Source organism: Acinonyx jubatus, chromosome C1, assembly GCF_027475565.1.
Source record: "Acinonyx jubatus isolate Ajub_Pintada_27869175 chromosome C1, VMU_Ajub_asm_v1.0, whole genome shotgun sequence".
NCBI lineage: Eukaryota > Metazoa > Chordata > Mammalia > Carnivora > Felidae > Acinonyx > Acinonyx jubatus.
This window is the reverse complement of record NC_069381.1, coordinates 156,665,293-156,685,967: the sequence shown is the minus strand read 5'-3', so window position 1 is coordinate 156,685,967 and position 20,675 is coordinate 156,665,293. Positions and strand designations below refer to the sequence as shown.

The 20,675-nt window shown below is 42.4% G+C and overlaps 1 protein-coding gene across 14 annotated transcripts in view; it reads right to left on the bottom strand.

Annotated features, from left to right (window-relative positions):
* Window positions 1-20,675, bottom strand: part of MYO3B (myosin IIIB) — a 471,131-nt gene that overhangs the window by 110,712 nt on the left and 339,744 nt on the right. For all 14 annotated transcript variants that reach the window (XR_008295422.1, XM_053215252.1, XM_053215254.1 and 11 more), the window contains 2 exons: window positions 6,653-6,754; window positions 2,491-2,593 (listed from right to left, as the gene is read on the bottom strand). Coding sequence is in view for 13 of the 14 variants with exons in the window: in XM_053215252.1 (XP_053071227.1) it covers window positions 2,491-2,593; window positions 6,653-6,754 (205 nt within the window). In the remaining variant the exon portion in view is untranslated. The remainder of the gene's footprint in view (window positions 1-2,490; window positions 2,594-6,652; window positions 6,755-20,675) is intronic.

Below are 20,675 nucleotides of genomic sequence, written 5' to 3'. Positions count from 1 at the left end.
GGGCAGAGGGGTCAGGCAGAAAAGGTGCTTTGGTGGGAACTTTTCTGCTGAGGCCCTGGTGTGGAAATCAGAACACGGTCAGCAGAACAGAATCCCAAGAACTGTGCTCACTCAGCTGAGAGTCGGTTGATACCAGAGCATACCAGCGAGAGAGGATATCACTCAGGTGAGGAATAGAGAAGAAAGAAAGTCAAGGGCTTGGAGGGCTGCCCCATTCCAATGGTGGGTGGAAGAGGATAATGGGGCCAGAGAAGACAAAGACCAGGATGTCTTAGAGGAAGAACCTGAAGCCTGCAATGCTGCAGACAGCCACGGAGGAGGGCAATTTGAGGACAGCACAGCCCACGGAACTGATGCTGCAGAGTCTGACGAAGACAAGGCTCTAGCAACTGGGAGCTGAACTTCCCAAGAGCAACTGTGGAGACAGAGGGAGGGCACAGATCAGATCGGATTTGAGGAATAAGGAGGGTGGTGGGGGAGGGAATGAGGCCCCAGACCAGGATGTTAGTCTGAGGAAGTGTGATGGTAAAAGTAACAAGAGGGAAGCCAGGGCCAAAAGCGGCCTTTTTTGTAAAATGGAGAGAAGTATAAGCAAAAGGGAGAAAGACACTAGAGAGAGAACGCCAGGGCGGGCTAAATGATGAGGGCAGGGCCACAATGAAGGCATTCACCTGTGCAAGGAGGGACCTGTAGCCTTTTGAGATGGGAGCATAGCCTTTTGAGATGGGAGCAAAGGAAGAAAGAATAGCTGAAGAGAAAGAGAGATTCTGAGGTGGAGGGAAGCAAAGATGAAGTTGCTTACAGCTGTCCTGATACCCTATGTTAAAGTCAGTCACCAGCTGAGGTTGAGGGGAGTCAGGCAGTTGGAGGCATTGACCAAATTGGTTCACTGACTTGTCCAAGGTCTAACAGCTGGAAAATGTCAGCACTAACTAGGACCAGAACCCAAGTCTTCCACCTGCTAAGTTCAGTGGTCTTTCTGCTGCATCAGAAATTCTAAAGTTTGTTATTCTAGTATAGAGTATCTAGTATTATGTTCTATAATATTCCCTCAAGTACCCTTGGCTGAGCTATCCTACTGGGAAAGTAGTCTACTTTATAAGCAGTCCAACAACAGTTTGAGACCATTAGAGAAGTACTGATAATTTGTCAAGTCTCAAAAATATTAATAAGAAGCCTCAAGAGATTAAGAAATATTTTTTAAAAGTACAAATCAAAACCACTTCTTTTTCCAAGTGATGCAAAGAACTTTCTAGTACAAAGTGATGCAAAGAACTTTCTCCAAATCCTGGAGTACACTTCTTAAAAAAAAATTTTTTTTAATGTTTATTTATTTTTGAGAGAGACAGAGACAGAATATGAGTGGGTTAGGGGCAGAGAGAGAGGGAGACACAGAATCCGAAGCAGGGTCCAGGCTTCGAGCTGTCAGCACAGAGCCCAAGGCGGGGCTCGAACTCATGAGCTGTGAGATCATGACCTGAGCCTAAGTCGGACACTCAACCGACTGAGCCACCCATGCACCCCTGGAGTAAACTGTTAATGAAAAAGTCCCTACAACCAACTTAGAAGAAAAGAAGAAAGATAAGCTTCATTCTAGTTAGACCTTCCTTTTGCCACGGTCCACTCCTTCCTGTGGTTGTGTCCTCTTCCTGGTGACATGTGTGACAGGGCCTGAAAACCTTTTCTGGGAAAGGGTAGGTTGGGGAGTTTTCTGTGAAGAACAGAAGGCCTAGCCTAGGAGCTCCTTGAATGTCCAGTGCTTGATGTCATGGCCTTGTCTGGTCTGACTTAGAGTGACATGAGCCTCCATTTGGCAGAGATATTGGTCTCTGCAGACCCGAGCAGTTCCTAGGTACACTGAAGATGGGGTGGTGTGGCCCTGGGCTGTAATGCTCTACTCTGAATTATATTTGACTAGAAACTGTGGGTAAATAGGAATTGATGCTCCCTTTTTGCTTCAGCGTAAACCAAGCTTTTTCAGTCTTGGAACTACTGTCATTTGGGGCTGGACAACTCATTGTCGTGAGGGGGCTGTGCTGTGCCTGGTAGGCTGTTTGGCACTATCCCTGGCCTCCACCCGCTAGATGGCGTTAGTACAACTCCTCCCCCTAGAGTTGTGACAACCAAAAATATCTCCAGACATTGTTGAGTGTCCCGGGGGCGGGGGGGGGGGGGGGGGGGGGGGGGGGGAAGTAGGGAAGAGAGGCAAAACTGTCCCCAGTTGAGAGAATCTGTTAAGGTTCATCAGGCAACTACCTCTTTTACCATGAAGAGAACCCAAATAGCGGGACTGCGCTCAGGTTGCGCTGTAGAATAAAGACTTTTGCCCACAGAGTAATGACGTCTGACCTGGGAGAATCTGATAAAAAACACTTTTTGGCTCCACTGTCTCCAACTCACCAAAACACTGTTAGAAATAGCTCTGTTTCAGTGTCCATTGGAACAGAGCACCTGAGTTTAAGATTGGGAATGCTTATGGATAAGACTCACCAATTTTTCTCAGTGATAGCAGGAGGGTTGCTTGAAGTGTCTTCATGGCCATTGTTGAATTCTGTTTGTGGGATGACTTTATGATCTATAGAGCCCCTTAGAACTGAGAGAAAACAAACAAGAAGACAAACAAAGTACTTAGAGATCTATGGACAAGCTCAGAAATAGGCAGGGTTAGGTTTTAGAACATGTCTACACTCCGTAGTACCTCTCTCCTGCCCCTCCTGCTGTTCCACAGCCTTTGTCTATGACATGTCATCAAAACTGACCTGTTCTGTGATCCCAGCCAGCAAGTTGGGTAAAATCATTCAGGGTTTTGGGAAAACAAGCTACCTTTCTCTGGCAACAGAGGTAACGGACTGAGCTCAGTGGCCCCCAGGTGAGGTAGACTGCAATGGTGGCAGCAAGAATGGCACTGGGCGAGACAGCAGGCCAGCTTCCGGTCCTAGACAGCAGGACAGGGCGGCCTGCTGACACAGATGGTAGGTCAAGGAATGGATTGTCACAATGCGGGTAGGACTGAATGTAAACAGGGAATCATTCCTAGAGTAACCCATTTCTACATTGTGAATGAGGACAGTTTACCAGTAAGTTTCTCAAGAGTGGGGATAACAAATACAATTCCTCCTTTCAGTGACCCTGGCAGCCCAGCTGTAACTAATCAATCATGCCCCTCTTTTCCACTAAACTTTAATTTATCTTCAAGGTCCTTCCTAACACGCTTTACATCAGTTGTTTCCCAAAGTGCAGATGCCACGTGATCACGACTTGATAGGGACAACCCATGAAGCATCAACATCGCTTAGAAACTTGTTAGAAATGCAAATTCTTGGGCACCACCCCAGACCTACTGAATCAGAATGTCCAGGGAGTGGGGGAGGGGCTGGCAACCTGTGTTTTTAACAAGCCCTCAAGGTGATCCTGATCCGTGCTGAAGTTTGACAGACATTGCTCCAGATCAATGGTTCTTAATCCTAGTTGTATATTCAAATCACCCCGGGAAGATTTTAAGTATGCCTGAGCCCAACCCCTACAGATTCTGAAACTGACCCAGGGTGGGGTGGGGTTGGCTTCAATTTCAAGAAACTCTCTGGATGATTTAACCTGTGGTCAGGGCTGAGCATTTACAGTCTCACACAGTCACTACTAATCAAGAGAGACTGCACCTATTTGGTATCCTCATTTCAGATCATCTAAAAGCATCCAAACCAAAATATAAACAGTGAGGATAATTTATAAATTTGGCAATTGTGACATACTGCAGAAGATGCATAAAATGTATAAGGTTGAAATTATAATGATAGAACACAGCATGACAAAGATACAGTGCAGAAAAATAAATATAGAAATCAATTGTTTTATATTGTCTATTCTGGGAAGACTACGCTCTGATTCTATGTTATTAGTTTGGTTCCTTAGACAAATATCTTTTGTGTAGAAGAAATGTAATTCTTCGAGCTATCAACAGTAGATAAGACCATCTGTTGTTGTTATTATTATTGCTATAAACACCAAAGGATAAAGACAAAAATTTTTTAATTTTAAATGGAATATTATTACATTTTTATTATCACACAAAAAACATCATGACCAGACAGGGAAACAACAATGTTAAAAGAAGACAAAAAAGAAATTAAGAAAAATATCTGCAGCTTTTTAGAATTTCATTAACTTCCCTTCCCTGCCTTCCCTCCCATCTCTTGATTGACCAACTCCTCCCAGTAGAGGACCAGGCAGGTTTCCCCTTCCTGGAGATTCCAAAACACTGTTAGGCCTACGCTTACTTGTAATACCGTGGTAAGCAACATAAAAGCAAGAAGTGACATAAAAAGAAGAAAGAGGAGCCCACTTCAGGGCACAGATAACTCTGTTTGCTTATTAAGAAGGACCATTGATGGGAATAATCTTTAACCTTGTGCTCTGGCCCAATTCAGCTGGACCAAGAGCTACCATGCACTGATCAAAGCCCAGCCAGTATCACCCACGTGGAAAGCTGAGATTGTTGTTGTCTCCACCCATCTGAGATCTTCAGAATAAAAAGGAGCAACAGCAGTTCAATAGATTCAGAGAGGAAAAAACAAAGCAAGAAAAGATCACCAAGCCCCTTTTGGCTGGGGACTCTCCAGAGGAAGGTGCCATGTTTTTCCCCAGAGAGGAAGCTTCCACATCTTCACCTGGAACTTAGCAGATGCCCCTAGTTACTTTGCCTGGATTTACAATAAAAACCCATAGAATTTCTGTTCATGTAATTGAAGGGAAAACTTATTCCATGTTTCTTATTCATTTACACTTCAGTCATCAAAATATTGATTTTTAAGAGTTATTTGAAGTATAAAAATCAAACAGAAAACTTACAGAATATTCTTAATAAAGCTTAGATGAAGTCTGTTCTCCATCCTCCAGCTTTGCCTGGAGAGCAGGGAGAAGGATTTGAGTCAGAGTAAAGAGATAAACTTAAATAAGAAGGAGACCATCAAACTATTGAGTTCAAAGCAAAACTCAGTATTGTCAAATATTTTTAACTATGTCCTGGTGACAGCTGGAATCATCTGCATCTCTTTGGCAAATTAATTGCTACACAAGGAGATTGGAAAAGTGAAGATATGGAGAAAAACAGAAAGGTAAAATAGGGTGGTCCATTCTAAGTAAATAGATCAACTTAAAAGGAATGACACCAGTGACGTGGCTGAACGATGAAGAGCTTGAATTGCAGACTTGAATACGTCCAGGAGTGACAACAGAAGCTTCTCCAGATATGGATTCTCATTTCCTCAAAGAAGCATCCCTGAGTATTCTGGTTCAATGAAATAAAGTAATGCTGGGACTCCTTCTCTGAAGGAGTCGAATCCTTCCAAAGTCAGATTGAGCTTAATGAGCCATTCATATTTCCCAGGAAAATCAAGCCAATTCTCCACTGGACCATTTTGGAATAAAATGGAGAAGATATGGCTGAAAACACCAGAGCAGGCAGTGCAAAGTCAAATGCCTTTTGGGGTCACTCAGGTAACAAGAATGTGTGCACTGTCAGGCCAAGAGGGTGGCGGAGGGAGGGGGGGGTGTTAGGGTTTGTGGTGAAGCAGAAAATATATGCCCCACCTAAAGACATTTGGGTTCAAAGTTTAAAAAAAAAAACCAAACAAACACTGTATCTGACCAAACAAAATACATCTGTGTGCTGATTACACCAGAAGACCTCCTATTTGTGACTTCTGCTACGGAGAAAGGGTCTAGACCATGAGTCAGTAAGAGCTAGGCATCCTGTTTTTGAAAATGAAAAGGGTGTCATTGTCTCCACCCCAAAGTCTCCTCAAATTCAGGAAACACTGCTGCTCCCTGGGCTCTCCCTCTTCTCCTTCTCTCTTACTCCCTAACCTCCCTGCTCCAAGGTGAAGTCCCAGTTCTGTACTTCCTTGAAAAATAGGCTGCATGGCCAATTCCAAAGGAGCCAGATGTGCCCAGAAACTCCTTGCTGATACCCTGTAACTGCAAACTCTACTGGAAAATCCGGGGCAACTCATCCTCACTTTTTAGAAAATGCTGGCATTAGCATTAAGGGCCATATTTTTTAAAATCATAGTTTCTTCTTGCAGCAGAAGTCCAGGAAACTTCAAACTGCAAAAAGGGAAGATTCCAATATTTTTTCAATATTTAAAAACCATTAATTTAGTCTAATTCTCTCATTTTACGAGGATGTTAACTGATGGAGGGCTTAGACCTTGAGTTTTAAGTTCTTGTCCACGGTGCTCCTTCCCACCATAAATGTTCTTGATTAGTTTGAGGTCTATTTACCAATGTCAGGATCACAGAAAGATCTTAAGAAGTTGAACTTTCATAAGTCCCAACATGAGTCAGACAGAAATGTGTCAGGGTCTACTCCGAGAGGAGGAGTTGAAGAGAGGCTATCAGTAAGGAGAGCCACAACGAGACCAGTTTCCCCAGTAAACAGGTCAGAGGGCAGAGGGAGCAGCTGCAGAGAAGCCGAGCTTATCTCCCTTTACTCCTTCCCTTCCGTGAAATCACCTATGGGGTCCTTTGTAAAGCCGTCCCTGCACTTAATCAGCTGTCACCTATAGAAAAACAGATCACCATATCAGGCGATCATTTTCAGCTATGGAACGTCTCTAACTACAGGACACCCTTCCCAAACCTCTAATGATCCTACCTGTGTGGTCACCAAGCTCACTACAGTCTTGACCGTGGGCACTTTCCTTGGTGTCCCCTGCAACAGCAGGCTGCAGATCACTGCTTTGGCCTGAAGGGTGCTCTGTGGAATGAAACAAAGGAGTAACTTACCAAGGTTATGCTCCCATACCTGGATGAATTACCAAAGTGGGTGACATCATGTGGCTAGCGAAACCCACATTTGTCTTACAGTTTGAGACTCCAAGGTGATAAATATCATCAACAGATCTGGCACTTATTTTTAAGATTTAATACAGTGTGGTTGGAAAGGGCATAGTTGTAGAAAATAGGAGAATTGATAATTGTTCTGGTTGGACTTCCTACTAGCTTGGTGACATTGGTAATTCAGGTAACCTCTGTCTCACTGATTGCATTAGTCAAATAGGGAGCTGGGTGACAAATAGAAGTCTTAAGTGCACCAGGCCAGGGCTGCTGGTTTGACAACCAGGTGGCTTTCCTATTTCCTTTTCAGGTGTACCATCAGGGAAGTAAAAGGAGGGACAAGGTCTCCTCCTTCCCTCCACATCTCTACCCCTCAGGCAAGTCTGTCCTTTCCTTTCATCTTAAAGCCCTGTTCTTTAATTGTCCTGGCTTGACAACCAATAATGCCATCATGGAAAAGAGAGACTACACATTCCACTTGGTTGAGGACTATCACAATTGCAGCTTTTCATTGTCCAGTTAGTTTGGCTCATGTTGATAAACACCTAAATATCTCTCTACCAAAACAGCTCATGCCTTGGGTGGAAAAATACTGAAGGGTTTATCTTGGCTGTCACGTCTCTTCTTCCATTCTCCATGACCCTCAAGGTCATGATGGTTTGAAGATGTTCCACCATCTCAGACTACCTCAGGTATCTGAAGATGGCTAGTTCTTTCCAGTTGCGTCCCTTGGCTCTAGAAGAAACCACACTGGCAGCAGAGTCCCTCCTTCCCACAGAGGAGATATTCTTTAGGCTCTGCCCTGAGGCAGTCAACAAACTCTGTGCCGTCTCCTTTTTCTCTGACCTGTGATGTAAACCTTGTTCTCTCTCATCCCCCACCTTCCTCTGACTCTGGCTATTTCTAATTTGCTGGCAGTACTTCTAGATATACCATATTAGAATATTTGGAATCTCTGACTTTTCTCCTTTTTAATTTCCTCGAATGGGAATTTTTTTCCATCTGCTCTGTCTCTCTCCTTCTGAGTGACTCTCCTACCTCAAGCGTGACCTTCCCACACCCAGCCTGATGACACCATGCCTCTCCATTCTCTTGAGGTGGTCCAGTAAACCCATTTTAAGCAAGGCTGGCTGCCTCAGACTATACTTAAAGAGATATAGTCCATACTCTCATGGAGCTTACATTCTAATTAATACAGAGAGTAAGAGTAAAAAGAGATAACAATGAACAAACACCCTGACACTTTAAGGGGGTAAGCTGGGTAGACTAGAGTCCTCTCAATATTCCTGTCCATCTACAACCTCAGAATGTGACCTTACTCGGAAATAAGGTTTTTGTTGATGTAACTGGTTTAAGATGAGGTCATACTGGATTCAGCTGGGTCATCAGTCCAATGGTTAGTGCCCTTCTAAGAAGGCCATGTGAAGATACAGATACAGGGAGAATGCATATGATAATGAAAGCTACGCGATGGGTGTCTAAGCCAAAGACTGCCAAGCATCAGAAGCTACGAGAGAGGCATGGAAAGAATTTTCCCTCAGAGCCTCCAGGAGAAACCAACATTGCTGATTCTGGACCTCCAGCCTCCTGAACTGTGAGAGAATACATTTCTGTTGTTTTATGCTACAAGGTTTGGGGTAATTTGTTATGTTAGCCCTAGGAAACTAACATGAAGAGGAAAAGCTGACAGCTGTTAAGAAAAAAGAAATGAGGAGAAAAAAATCAGGTACCTGTATTCAGCTTGATTTGGCTGGGGAGGCAGGGGAGGCTCATTAAGAACAGGAGTTAGGGAAATTTCCATTATTTTCATTTAACAAACACAAATATATGGATTATTATGTGCCATGAAGTGTTCTAAGGCCCTCACTAATCCTCATGGTAACTTTAAAAGGTAGAGGCCACTATTATTCCCATTTTACAGGTAAGGAAACTGAGGCCCAGGCAGGTTCAATGACTTGCCTAAGAGTCACACACACAGCTGGAAAGTGGCAGAACCAGGACTCAAACCCAAACAGTTTCACCCTAAAGTCTGGATTCCTAAATATTACACAGTGCAGCCCCATTAATGTAAACATTCAAAAATCATTAACTCTTATTTTTTCCTTTAGAAGCGGAAGTTATTTCTTTCACATGTCTGGGCCTCTAAGGTCCCACAGATCAGCTGCTATGGGAGGAGCCTCTGGTCTAGACAGGCATTTGATGGCCTACCCAGAGGACAGACCCAGAGGCATGCTTTCTAGCAGGGGCACTGTCCAGGTTGATTTCTTGGTTGGGGATCTAGGCTGGGTAAGCTTTCCTGCTCTCATAATGGACCTGGCAAACGGTGCCTACTGTATCTGGCAGAGAAGGCGCATACAGATGAGGCACAAAAGCCCAACCTTCCCCTCCTAACTGCTGCTGGCCAATTGCACAAGGAGCCTGTGTCATTTCTGGCTGGAGTGACAGCTGGTCAGCAGCCATCTTATCAGAACATAAAGAGGCCAATTTGTGGGAGGTCTGACAGGCAAATGCCACCAAAAGCAGCACTGAGAAAGTAAAATTCTTTTCTCAAAGAACAGAATCTCATTGACAGATTTTTTTTTTCTTTTAACAGCCACATCAGACACGCTAGTCTCCACATAAAACAATTCTGGTAATTTCAGGCCTACGAGATCATTTTCCACTTTGATTGTCTAGTACTTAATTCCAGTCATTATCCCGGTCAAACTTTGAGTTCAAAGAAAAGTCTTGCCTCATAATTGCTTTCTCTAACTTGGAAACTAAGGAGGAAGGTTTTCTCTCATCCTAGAGATGAGTTTCTTGTCTGCCCTGGAACATCACTGTTTGGGGAATTCCCCTTGCCTTTAAGCATCCAGGGACTGTCACTATGTTCTCTGACTCCCAGCAGCCTTCAATGGGATTTACTTCATAGAATTTATGCCTTGCCTGCTTACAAAAAAGATTGGAGGAAGCTTCATAGATTGTTTCTTGTGGTTGTGTTTGTTGGCTCTGGCTTAGTACTCCTCTTAAGCCTGGGGCAGATGTGTCCGTCCTGGTTCCATCTGAGACTGTTTCTCCCACCTCCTTTTAAAAACATTTTCAGAGTAGTTTTAGACTTACAGCAAAACTGAGGGGGGAAGGCACAGAGATTTCTCCATATTCCCTGCTCCCACATATGCATCTACTCTCAACACCTCCCACCAGAGTGGTACATTTGTTACCTACACTGACACTTCTTCATTACCCCAAATCCATAGTTTACATTATGGTTTGCTCTTGATGTTGTATATCATATGGGTTTGGACAAGAAATGACATATATCCATCATTATGGTGTCATATGGTATCTTCACTGTCCTAAAAATCCTCTGGGCTCTGCCTATTAACCTCCTCCTACATCTCTGGCAACCACTGATCTTTTTACTGTCTCCATAGATTTGGTTTTATTGGAATGTCATATATTTGGAATCATACAGTACATAGTCTTTTCATACTGGCTTTCACCTTGTAATATGCATTTAAGTTTCCTTCATGCCTTTTCGTGGCTTGATACCTCATTTCTTTTTAGCACTGAATAATTTCCATTGTCTGAATGTACTACAGTTTATTTATCCATTTACCTACTGAAGCACATCCTGGTGGCTTCCAAGTTTTGGCAATTATGAATAAAGCTGCCTCCAACATCTGTGTGCAGGTTTTTGTGTGGATGTAAGTTTTCAACTCCTCTGGGTGGATATCAAAAAGTGTGATTACTGGATCATATGGTAAGAGTATGTTTACTTTTATAAGAAACCACCACGCGGTCTTCCAAAGTAGCTGTACCATTTTGTATTCCTACCAGCAATGAATGAGGTACCTGTTGTTCCACATCCTCATCGCATTTGATGTTGTCAGTGTTATAGATTTTGGCCATTCTAATAGGTGTATAATGGTATTTTGTTGTTTTAATTTGCATTTTCCTGCTGACATATGATGTGGAGCATCAGACTGTCCCCTCTTACTGGGAAAAAAAATAATTTTGATGTTGTTTTTGTGACCACCCCAAAAGCATTTAGCAGAGTGTTCTGCACAGAGAGGATGTTCCTGTTCAGAAAATGTTTGGGGGAAGGATACCAGATCAGGACTGAGGCAGTCTTGACTGCAGTGTTTCTTAGCTACCATCTGTAAAATGGGGTAAGATTCCCAACCTACTTTTCAGGGTTAGTCTGATAATTACAAAAATAAGGTGAATGAAAATGCCTTGTAGAAACTGGAAATTGCTATGCAAAAATAACATGTTAGGAAAACAAGTGTTACCGTTTGTTAGTCAAGAAGGAAATAACTCCCACCTCTAGGATCATTCTAGCTTAAACAGCTCCTGTTTCCCATAAATCAAAGTTATTTACTTTCCTGTAAGTCTTCCCTAAAAAGATAAAGGTCTGGATGTTTATAACAGCTTTATTCACTGTCACTAATAATTGGAAACAAATATCATTTAGCTGGTAATTGGCAAAATTGTGGTATATCTATACTCTGGAGTTCTGCTCAGCAATGAAAAAGCACAAATTAGTGTTAAATGCACCAACACTGATGAACTGTAAAAGCATTATGCTAAGTGAAAGAAGCCAGACACAAAAGTCTATGTACTATATTACTCTGTTTTTATGACATTTTGGAAAAGGCGTAATTATTGGGACAGAAAACCCATTGGTGATCACCAGGAGCTAAGGGTGTGGGAGGGATGGTGACAGAAAGGGCATGAGGGAGCTTTTTCATAATTTTCTTTTTCTTGATTGTGGAGGGGGTTACCTGACTGTATGTGTTCATCCAATTTTATCAAACTGTTTGTGTTTTATTGTATATAAATTACACCTCAATAAATATGACTTTTAAAAAATCACCAGAACTTAAAAATAAAAAAATAAGGTCTTCTCAAACTGATTGTTCCTGGAAAGCAGGATCCAATCACTTCTCACCCACTAGGAAGAAAGAGTCTGGTGGGGAGAGCCCTGCTGCTGACGAGGGACCCTTCAGAGCCATTTGTATCATTGACCATAGCTGGTTTTGACACTAAGTACTTGGCTCAAAGTCTATGAAATTAGCAGGCTCTGGTTGCTTGTACATCTCAACCGTCACAACTTTATTGATGAGAATGGCTACCAGCTGTCACCTCTGCCTCCACCTCTGTGCTCGGTGATTTAGACTTCACGGCCACAGCAAATCAAGCCATGATCCTGCTATGGCTCTTCGTGTTGGGGTTTGAACTCCCAGCCAAATGGCTGTCGCTCAGCTGTTATGCTGCCAATCACCCGTCACCGTGGGTTAAGTATGATATGCACACTGAGATCTTCCAACTCCTTAGACATCTGAAAGGCGACTTGCTTTCCACACCAGCAGGCAGCAAATCTGGGTGATATTTAACTCCTGGATTTTAGAGTTTCTGACTTCATGGAAGAGGATGAGCAGGGGACTTGCTATTTTCCAGAACGAGTTACAGAAGAGCCTCAAACCAGTGAATGGGGAAATGATGTCAGTAGCATACTAAACCATTAAATCTTAACAATGTCGAGGTGAGTGAAAAAATTTCTCTACGCAAATGAATCAAGCTCTTGGCATTATGGAGCACAGCTCTTTACAGAAACAACAAAACCACCTGAAACATTTCACATGATATTATTGCTTTTTAACTTTTCCTGTCAGATAAGCAAGACATAAGTCAAGATTTGGAAAATTATTTATTTTTATTTTTTTATTTGAGAGAGAAAGAGAGAGAGACAGAGAGCACGCATGAGTGGTGGAGGGGCAGAGAGAGAAGGAGAGATAGAATCCCAAGCAGGCTCTGCACTCAGCTCCACACAGGGCTCAATCTCAGGACTGTGAGATCCCGACTGGGAGATCATGACCTGAGCCAAAATCAAGAGTCAGACGCTTAACTGACTGAACCACCCAGGCACCATGGAAAATTCTCTCTTATAAATGTTTTATTGTAACTACATTTAAGATTTAACAGGTACTATTTTTTTCCTCCAAAAGTGAGAGAAATAGTTTGATCTTTTTGAAGTTATAATATATATGCTCACTTACATAGATGTAGGTATATATACATATATATATACACACATACAGAGAGAGTACTATACAGACTATTTTTCCCAGTGAAATTCTTATTTGGGAAGGGAGTACAGAGAGGGAGCTAACATTTAGTGAATATCTACCAGGTACTAGGTACCATGCAAGATGCTTTGCATATATTATTTGTAATCATCTTCACAACAGTCCTGAGAATTAGGCCTTAATGAGTCCCATTTTATAGGTGAGGAAACTAAGGCTCAGAAGTTAAGTACTTTTCCCCAAACCATATGACAAATTATGGCATAGCTGGGAATTAAAGTCAATTGCTTTTGTTTGCTTGATTTTCTTAAAAATTGTTTTTTGTAACATTTATTCATCTTTGAGAGACAGAGAGAGACAGAGTGTGAGTGGGGGAGGAGCAAAGAGAGACGGAGACACAGAGTCTGAAGCAGGCTCCAGACTCTGAGCTGTCAGCACAGAGCCCAACGCGGGACTCGAACTCACTGACTACAAGATCATGACCTGAGCCGAAGTTGGACGCTTAACCAACTGAGCCACCCAGGTGCCCTGTTTGCTTGATTTTCTTTCCTTTTTCTTAAAATTTGAGTATAGTGGAATTACAATGTTACAGAAGTTTCAGGCGTACAACACAGTGATTCAACATCTCTATACATTATGCTATGCTCACCACAACTATAGCTACCATCTGTTACCATAAAACATTATTACAATACCATCAACTATATTCCCTGTGCTATACCTTTTATTCCCATGACTTAATCATTCTACACCTAAAAGCCCACTCCCCTTCACCGATTTGGCCCATCTCCCTATACCCCTTCCCTCTGGCAACCATCAGTTTGTTCTCTGTATTTAAAGGCTGATTCTACTTTTTATTTACTCATTTGTTTTGCTTTTTTAGATTCCACATATGAGTGAAATCATATGGTATTTGTCCTTCTCAGTCTGACTTGTTTCTCTTAGCATAATACTCTCTAGGTCCATCTGTCTTGTTGCAAATGGCAAGATCGACACTTAGGTTGCTTCTATATCTTGGCTATTATAAATAATGCTGCAGTAAACATAAGGGTGCATATACCTTTTTGAGTTAGTGTTTTCACTTTATTTGGGAAAATACACAGTAGTGGAATTATCGGATCATATGGTATTTCTGTTTTTAATTTTTTGAGGAAATTCCATACTGTTTTCCATAGTGGCTACACCAATTACATTCCCACCAACACTGTACCAGAGTTCCTTTTCCTTCACGTACTTCATCAACACTTATTATTTCTTGTCTTCTTGATTTTGGCCATTGTGACAGGTGTGAGCTGATATCTCATTGTGCTTTTGATCTGCATTTCCCTGATGATTAGTGATGTTGAGCATCTTTTTATATGTCTATTGGCCATCAGCATGTATTCTTTCCATTGAGGTCCTCTGCCCATTTTTAAATCAGATTTTTGGGGTTTTTTGGTTAAAGTCAATTGTTTTGATTCCAAAGTCCACTTGCTTAGGTTGGTATATAGAGCTCTTCCAAAAGCTGGTACCCTATGTCCATGTGCCATATCCAAGATGGAAACCAATCGTAGAGTGTGGTCTACTGAAAAGGGAACTGGGTGAGGACTCAGAAGAGGGCTTTGATGCCAATTTTTAAGCTCACATAACACATAAGGGGAGACAACTTATTTAAATTCCTTGTGCTTCTGTTTCATCTGTTAAAGGGAAAAACAAAATTTGCCTTTCTACACACAGGAGTCTTTTGAGGAAAAGAAGCCCAATCACTCTTGCCATAGCAGTTCACTTTTTCCCCTAATGTTTCTTTACTATTATGTGGATATAGCCTAAATAACTATGATTCCATAGAATAAAGGCAACCTGAGTGTGTTATTGATCATGATCATGTTGCTTCACTCAAGGTTGAGGTGGTAAAGATGCCATTTTGGGCAGTACCTCTTTTTAGCCAGATTCTGGAGCTCTATATGAGGTCCAGCATGGAAGAGATGATTCGAAATTGAAGCACTCATGGACTTCCTCTGAAATTTTAACCTTGAGTCCTGCTGGTACAGATGCACCAAAGGTTCACCTTGAGCACAGTTCTGTGCCACATCAACATGATATCAGGTATTAGCAGACCCCAAGTCCACATTGGCTTTGCAGTGTCCTCTCTGTGCATCAGGTGAATAGCACCCTGCCCTGTGGGCATTATATTCAAACACGAACAATTATTTGATTTCATAGCAAAGGACGTTCCTTTGCGTCCCAAGTCATTTCATGGCAAGAATTCTACTGTTTGTGCCCAAGTGAGGTTTGGCAGAGGCCATTTCTTAACAGAAACCTTGAAGCTGCAGGTCAGGCCTTCTCTCTGCTATATACCACTTCCTCTAAGCCAAGCTTCAGGGGAGCTCCGTATGTCCTGTCCTGTATGTCATACATGTCTCTGCACATGTCTTGTTCATAAACAATGCACATTTTCCCAAGTAAAGCACAATACTGGTCCCCACAAACATTTTCCCCCTCCAAAATGTTAAGCCTATAGCTGTCAGAAATTAGTCCCAACTTTTTTACCTATAAAGTTAGAGAAACCCAGGCCATGTGCAGATGGACTGGGCAAGATCCCTTGCATAAACCTGAAGGTATTCTGTCTTCTGTTAAACAAAGGTTTAGAAGGCAGTGGAGCTAGTGTGCACCTCATAGCTCATCTCAAGCCTGGATACACCAGTTAACACCTTCCTCTGGATGTTGCCTTACTCTCGAATGGATATGACCTAAAACACCAGGAAAGGAGAGGTAGCTGGTTCCTTCCCAATGGACAGGAAGAGTTTGGAAGCTGTCTTCCTCACATCTTGAGGAGGCAAGTGTGTGTGTGAAATAATCAGGAATCTAAGAGACAGAAATGGAGTGAGTCAAGAAACAATGGAATAGAGATACAATGGCAAACAGCAATGAAAGGAGAGGAATGAAAGAGGTTGTGCTTGTTTTCCTTTTGTTAGTTCAAAGTGGGCCTTTTCCTTCAATGGTACATTCACTTGACCTTCCTCTACTGTTTGGCTTGTGATCAACAATCTGCTTACACACAGCTCTGTCAGAATGAAAAAATATCTTCTGTGATCATTTTTACCTTCAAGAAACATGGGTTATTTCAATGTAAACCCTCAGCTATATTTTATAATGATTTTGGCTCATTGTATTACACTGAAGTTTTACAGAATTTCCTCCCAATATGTGTTGGCATAATATAGAGTACCTGATTTATACAAACATCATCTCTCTAGGGGACAGGATATTTTATAGCCCTCTGTATCAGAGAATGAAAATTTGACGCTCCAAATCAAATCCCATCATTCACCATGGTAGCTCCAGTATAAAGTAGATACTTAACAAATAGTGAAGGAAGAAAGAAATTTCCAAATTTAAAATATAATTGTCCTGCACACCTAGGGATATTTCCAGAAATCTAGTTCTAGCAAATTACTACAACCACCCAGTCCCTGCCAATTCACCAACAGTGCTAAAGGAACCAACCTTTTAAAGTTAGAAAAGGCTAGGAGGAGGCCTTACTCCCAGAGAGGTTTAAAAGTTCAAGCAGCTTTAAATACTAAAAATTTGGTTTTGTTATGAAGTAGGGTCAAGTTTCTAAAAGTAGTTAAACAGGTTCTGATAGGCTGCTATCTGGAAATGCATCTGAGTGTGCTGGAACCTATCTGGACATGATGCTTGCTTTCCCTTCTGGAAGCAGCATTTAAAGCAACTCTTATTGGCCGGTATCATATGATGTACCCAGCAGTTCCAGCTGAATCCAGTTTAAAATGCCCGTTCATGGGCATCTGGACGGCTCAGGGGGTTAAGCATTCCACTCTTGATTTTGGCTTGGGTCATGAGCTCACAGTTCATGATATGAAGTCCTGCATCAGGCTCTGTGCTAAGGGTGCAGAGCCTGCTTGGGATTCTCTCTGCCCCTCCCCTACTGGCATGTCTTTTCTCTCTCTCTCTCTCTCTCTCTCTCTCTCTCTCTCTTTCTCAAAAATAAATAAACTTTAAAAAATAAAATAAAAAATGCCTGTTCACAGGCTCAAGGAAACCTAAGTCTTGCCAGAGTCACAGCTGATGCTCCAAAAAGCATTCTCCCCAAAAAAGCATCAGAAGGAGAAATGGCTATCGTTTATCTGTGTTGTTGGAAGGGCCAAGGAGGAGAGTAAGTAGGAAGCTGATCAGAGGACACAGAGAAAGGGAAAACAATTTCCACTGCACTGAAGCAATTAGATGAAAATATGCTGTAAACCAATGGGCTCTTCCTGCTTCTGGGGGTTGGGAGGAGAACTGGAGTGGGGGCTGGAAGAGCCTACTCTTTCCGGAGACATTCTTTGAAATTCTGCTCCCAGCCTCTCGGGCTCCACTGTCACCTACTTGAGGCATTTCCCCTCCAAGATGGGAGGCCCACCACTTTGCTCTCATTTAAAAAACAGATCTTGAATTAGAGGAGGAATTTTAAGGCCAATGCTTTCAAAAACTTAAAGAATGAAATATTGTAGACCTTTTATGAATTGCCTGCAAGTTATGTGTTTTGATACTATTTACTGAGGAATGTGTGCATTTTTATTTGACTAAATCTAGTTATATCCACTTTCTGACACTTAAGGGTGCATTAAAAAAATAATAGATTAGTAAGGGAATGACATATAACTGTTACTTTTTACTTAGAATATCCCATCTCTCTGAAAACTAATACGTTTTCAATCTTACCTGATTTAAAAAGTATGTAATTTTAAATTTTTTGGTGTTTAAAAGAATGTTTTCCATTGGCAAGAGCCTATTATTAGCATTAACTAATAAAAACACACGAAACATGCCATTTCTCACTAAGATGATATTCAAAGTTGCTCTCACCCCAGCAAAAAAAAAAAAAAGGGAAAATGACATACTATACTTTTGCTTGGGATCCCTAGCTCTCTCTCCTCCAGATTCCTCACATCTCATAAAGGCCCTTTATTGCTGGTGTAATGTTATACACTTAGGAAATGGATGAGCATGTACCTAGGGTATTTTTTTCCGTTTGTTTTCTCTTCCAGCATTTGATCACTGGCTGGTGAACTGTTTGGGCCCACAGAGATCTCTAGACCACCAGCTCATGTATTTGAAAGGCATCTGTTTATTTTGAAAATGCAAATGTGGCCTACCTCAAAGACTGACAGGCAAGAAATGACCCACTGAGCAAGGGGAGAGGTTTCCAATCTGGAGCCCTGTCCCTCCCTCTACCATACCGAGATCACTCGCTGTCAAAACCACTTAAACAAGCTCCGGGAATCTGAGTGAAGGGCCCACAATTAAAATGAACAGACTCGTGTGTGTGTGTGTGTGTGTGTGTGTGTGTGTGTGTGTGTTGTGTGTGTGTGTATCCCCTTCCCTCCTTCCCTCTCTCTCTTTCAAGAATTAGCCAGGCAGATCATTTCTCACCTAGTTTAAAGTAATGATGAGGTCAGTTGCAAAACGACGCTGTACCTTTGAAATGGTGGCTCCTAGACCGAGGGCTTCCTGGAGGAGGGCCCTATAACAGGGACACTGGCCTCTTAGTAGCAGCCCGGTCCTGGGGACGGATTCCCAGAGAAAGCCCAGGAAGGTTAATACCCCGACTTTGATCTCTGTGAAGGCATACCAGCAAGAATTAATTTACATTTCAGATGAAAAAGGTTGACAGCATGAAAAGGCATCTTGTTTCTGGTATGTGAATGTGCCGTAATAGATCGGGAATTCTGAAAGGAAGTTCTGAGGAAGCTAAAGGGATAAGCTGTGCGGCTGCTTTTATTGGGAAGGAGATGAAAGGCAAACAAATTTCAATATGCGCTGGTCTGTAGCAACATGTAGGCCAAATGCTTCCTAAATTTCAAGGGCTGCTCTTTTAAAAATATATAACACATCTTAGCAACACTACCCACAAAAAAATGCTATGGGCCAGAACTTGAAATACAAAGAAACGCATTCCATAGAATCTAAATTTCCAATGAAATGATTTGTTGAAAAAAAAATTAGAGAATAAGTTTCAAAAACAATCAGAATGGCTGTCTATGATAACGTCTCTAAGTCACTTCCTGCAGGCTTCACAAGTAAGGGAAGCACTATGTCTGGGGCTTGTTCTGCCCAGAAATATTCTCGTGGGGTGAAGAAGAGCTTGTAATGAGAAGGTTATGCTTCGAGAAGAACACACCCCAAAACAGAGAAGTTAGAAGGAGTTGGCTTTGCTTTTTAGATCAACACAACCATGGCTTCCGATATAAAGATACGGAAAACATTCTCAAGTAAAAGTAAACTGCCAATAAAACTGCAAATACTGTTACCCTCCCCATGCATCTTTTCTGCTAACTCAAAACCAGCACCTTGATTCCTGTGTTGGCTGAAGGGCAAAGGGACTCTGCCTGCTTTTGCTCTGGCTGCCACATGACTTCTAAGAGGGAGGGGTGGCTTGAGTACCACTCTCAACATCCTCATGTCTGCCAAAGTCCCTGGAGACTCCCGATGCCACCTGATACGGAGGAACACTAGTTGCCAGGCCAAAAAATGGGGTGATTGCAAAGCTTTAAAAAAACAGAAATACCTTAAAGAGATGTGCTCTCTCTGGTTCTACCAAACAAGATTATCCTTCCATGGCACCTACCGCACTGGTGCTCTACTGGAACGATGCAATCATGACTGACCTGATCCGGTGATGAAGCAAACCTGTCTGTGTTTTCATGCAGCCCTTACTTGGCAATAACACAGTGCAAACAGGGAAGCCCGTAAAGATCGTTTTCAGAGAGGGAAAATTTGATTTATGATCCTACACACTGGACTCAGTGGATCAACAATATATACCCCAAGTTTATATTTTAAAACATATGTTGGGCTTTGGGCCAAACTGCAGGATCTGAAATCAGTCCAGGAGACTTTGGGGGGTGGGGTGGAGATGGGTGTGTGTGGTGTGGTGAGTGGAGGTGGGCAATAGGGAACAAATGCACTTTGAGTTGTTTTTCTTAAGTTGCAACTACAATTACATCCTTCTTCCTGAACTCTTTGGAGTTGTAGAGCTTAAAACTCCTAGGGGATGGTGTTAAAAGCTACACATTTGCATTTAAATGATGCCCCCTTCTTTCCAAATATTTTGGTTCTGAATGAAGATGTCTGGCCTCTACAGTGGCCTAAGAGAGTTCTGACAAGTGTTCCTGGAGTCAGGCTCTGGGCAGGACCATCTCAAAAAGATTGCAGCTGTTTTACTAAGGAGTTTGCTTCAAGGCAACAGTATCTGAAACCTTATCCTTTGAGCCTGTGGAGTCCACTGGACTAGCCCCTTCTCTCTCATTCTGTCTCCACTGTCAGAGCTCCAGGCATGCTGGAGCATACTTCTTCCAGAGCCTCCTTTAGATTATAGAGCTTCAAATGATGAAGGGAACCCAGCCTGGAAGCCACCGTGGATATTGCCATTTGCAGAAGAACAGAGCCATCCAGGAGCCAGGGACAGGTCAGACGAGCCAGGAAGCAGAGCTCAGAGCACTCATGCAGCCAGGCCAAGTTGAGCCACAGCTTACCCTGGGGTGGGGGTGGGGGGTGGTGCAGAGGACCACCCTAGTCACAAACAGGCCAGGGTGTGGGAAATTCCATTTTCTGGGAAAGTCCCTGAGCTATTCTTATCTCTGTGATGCTGAAAGATGGGCCTTGCATATAATCAGAGAAATTCCAAGGTAATTAGACACCTTCCAGACTTAACCAGACTTTAGCCAGTGCTCTCCTTTCACAGACGATGGACATGTGACTCCAAGAAGGAAAGGAATTTGTTCAGCTGGC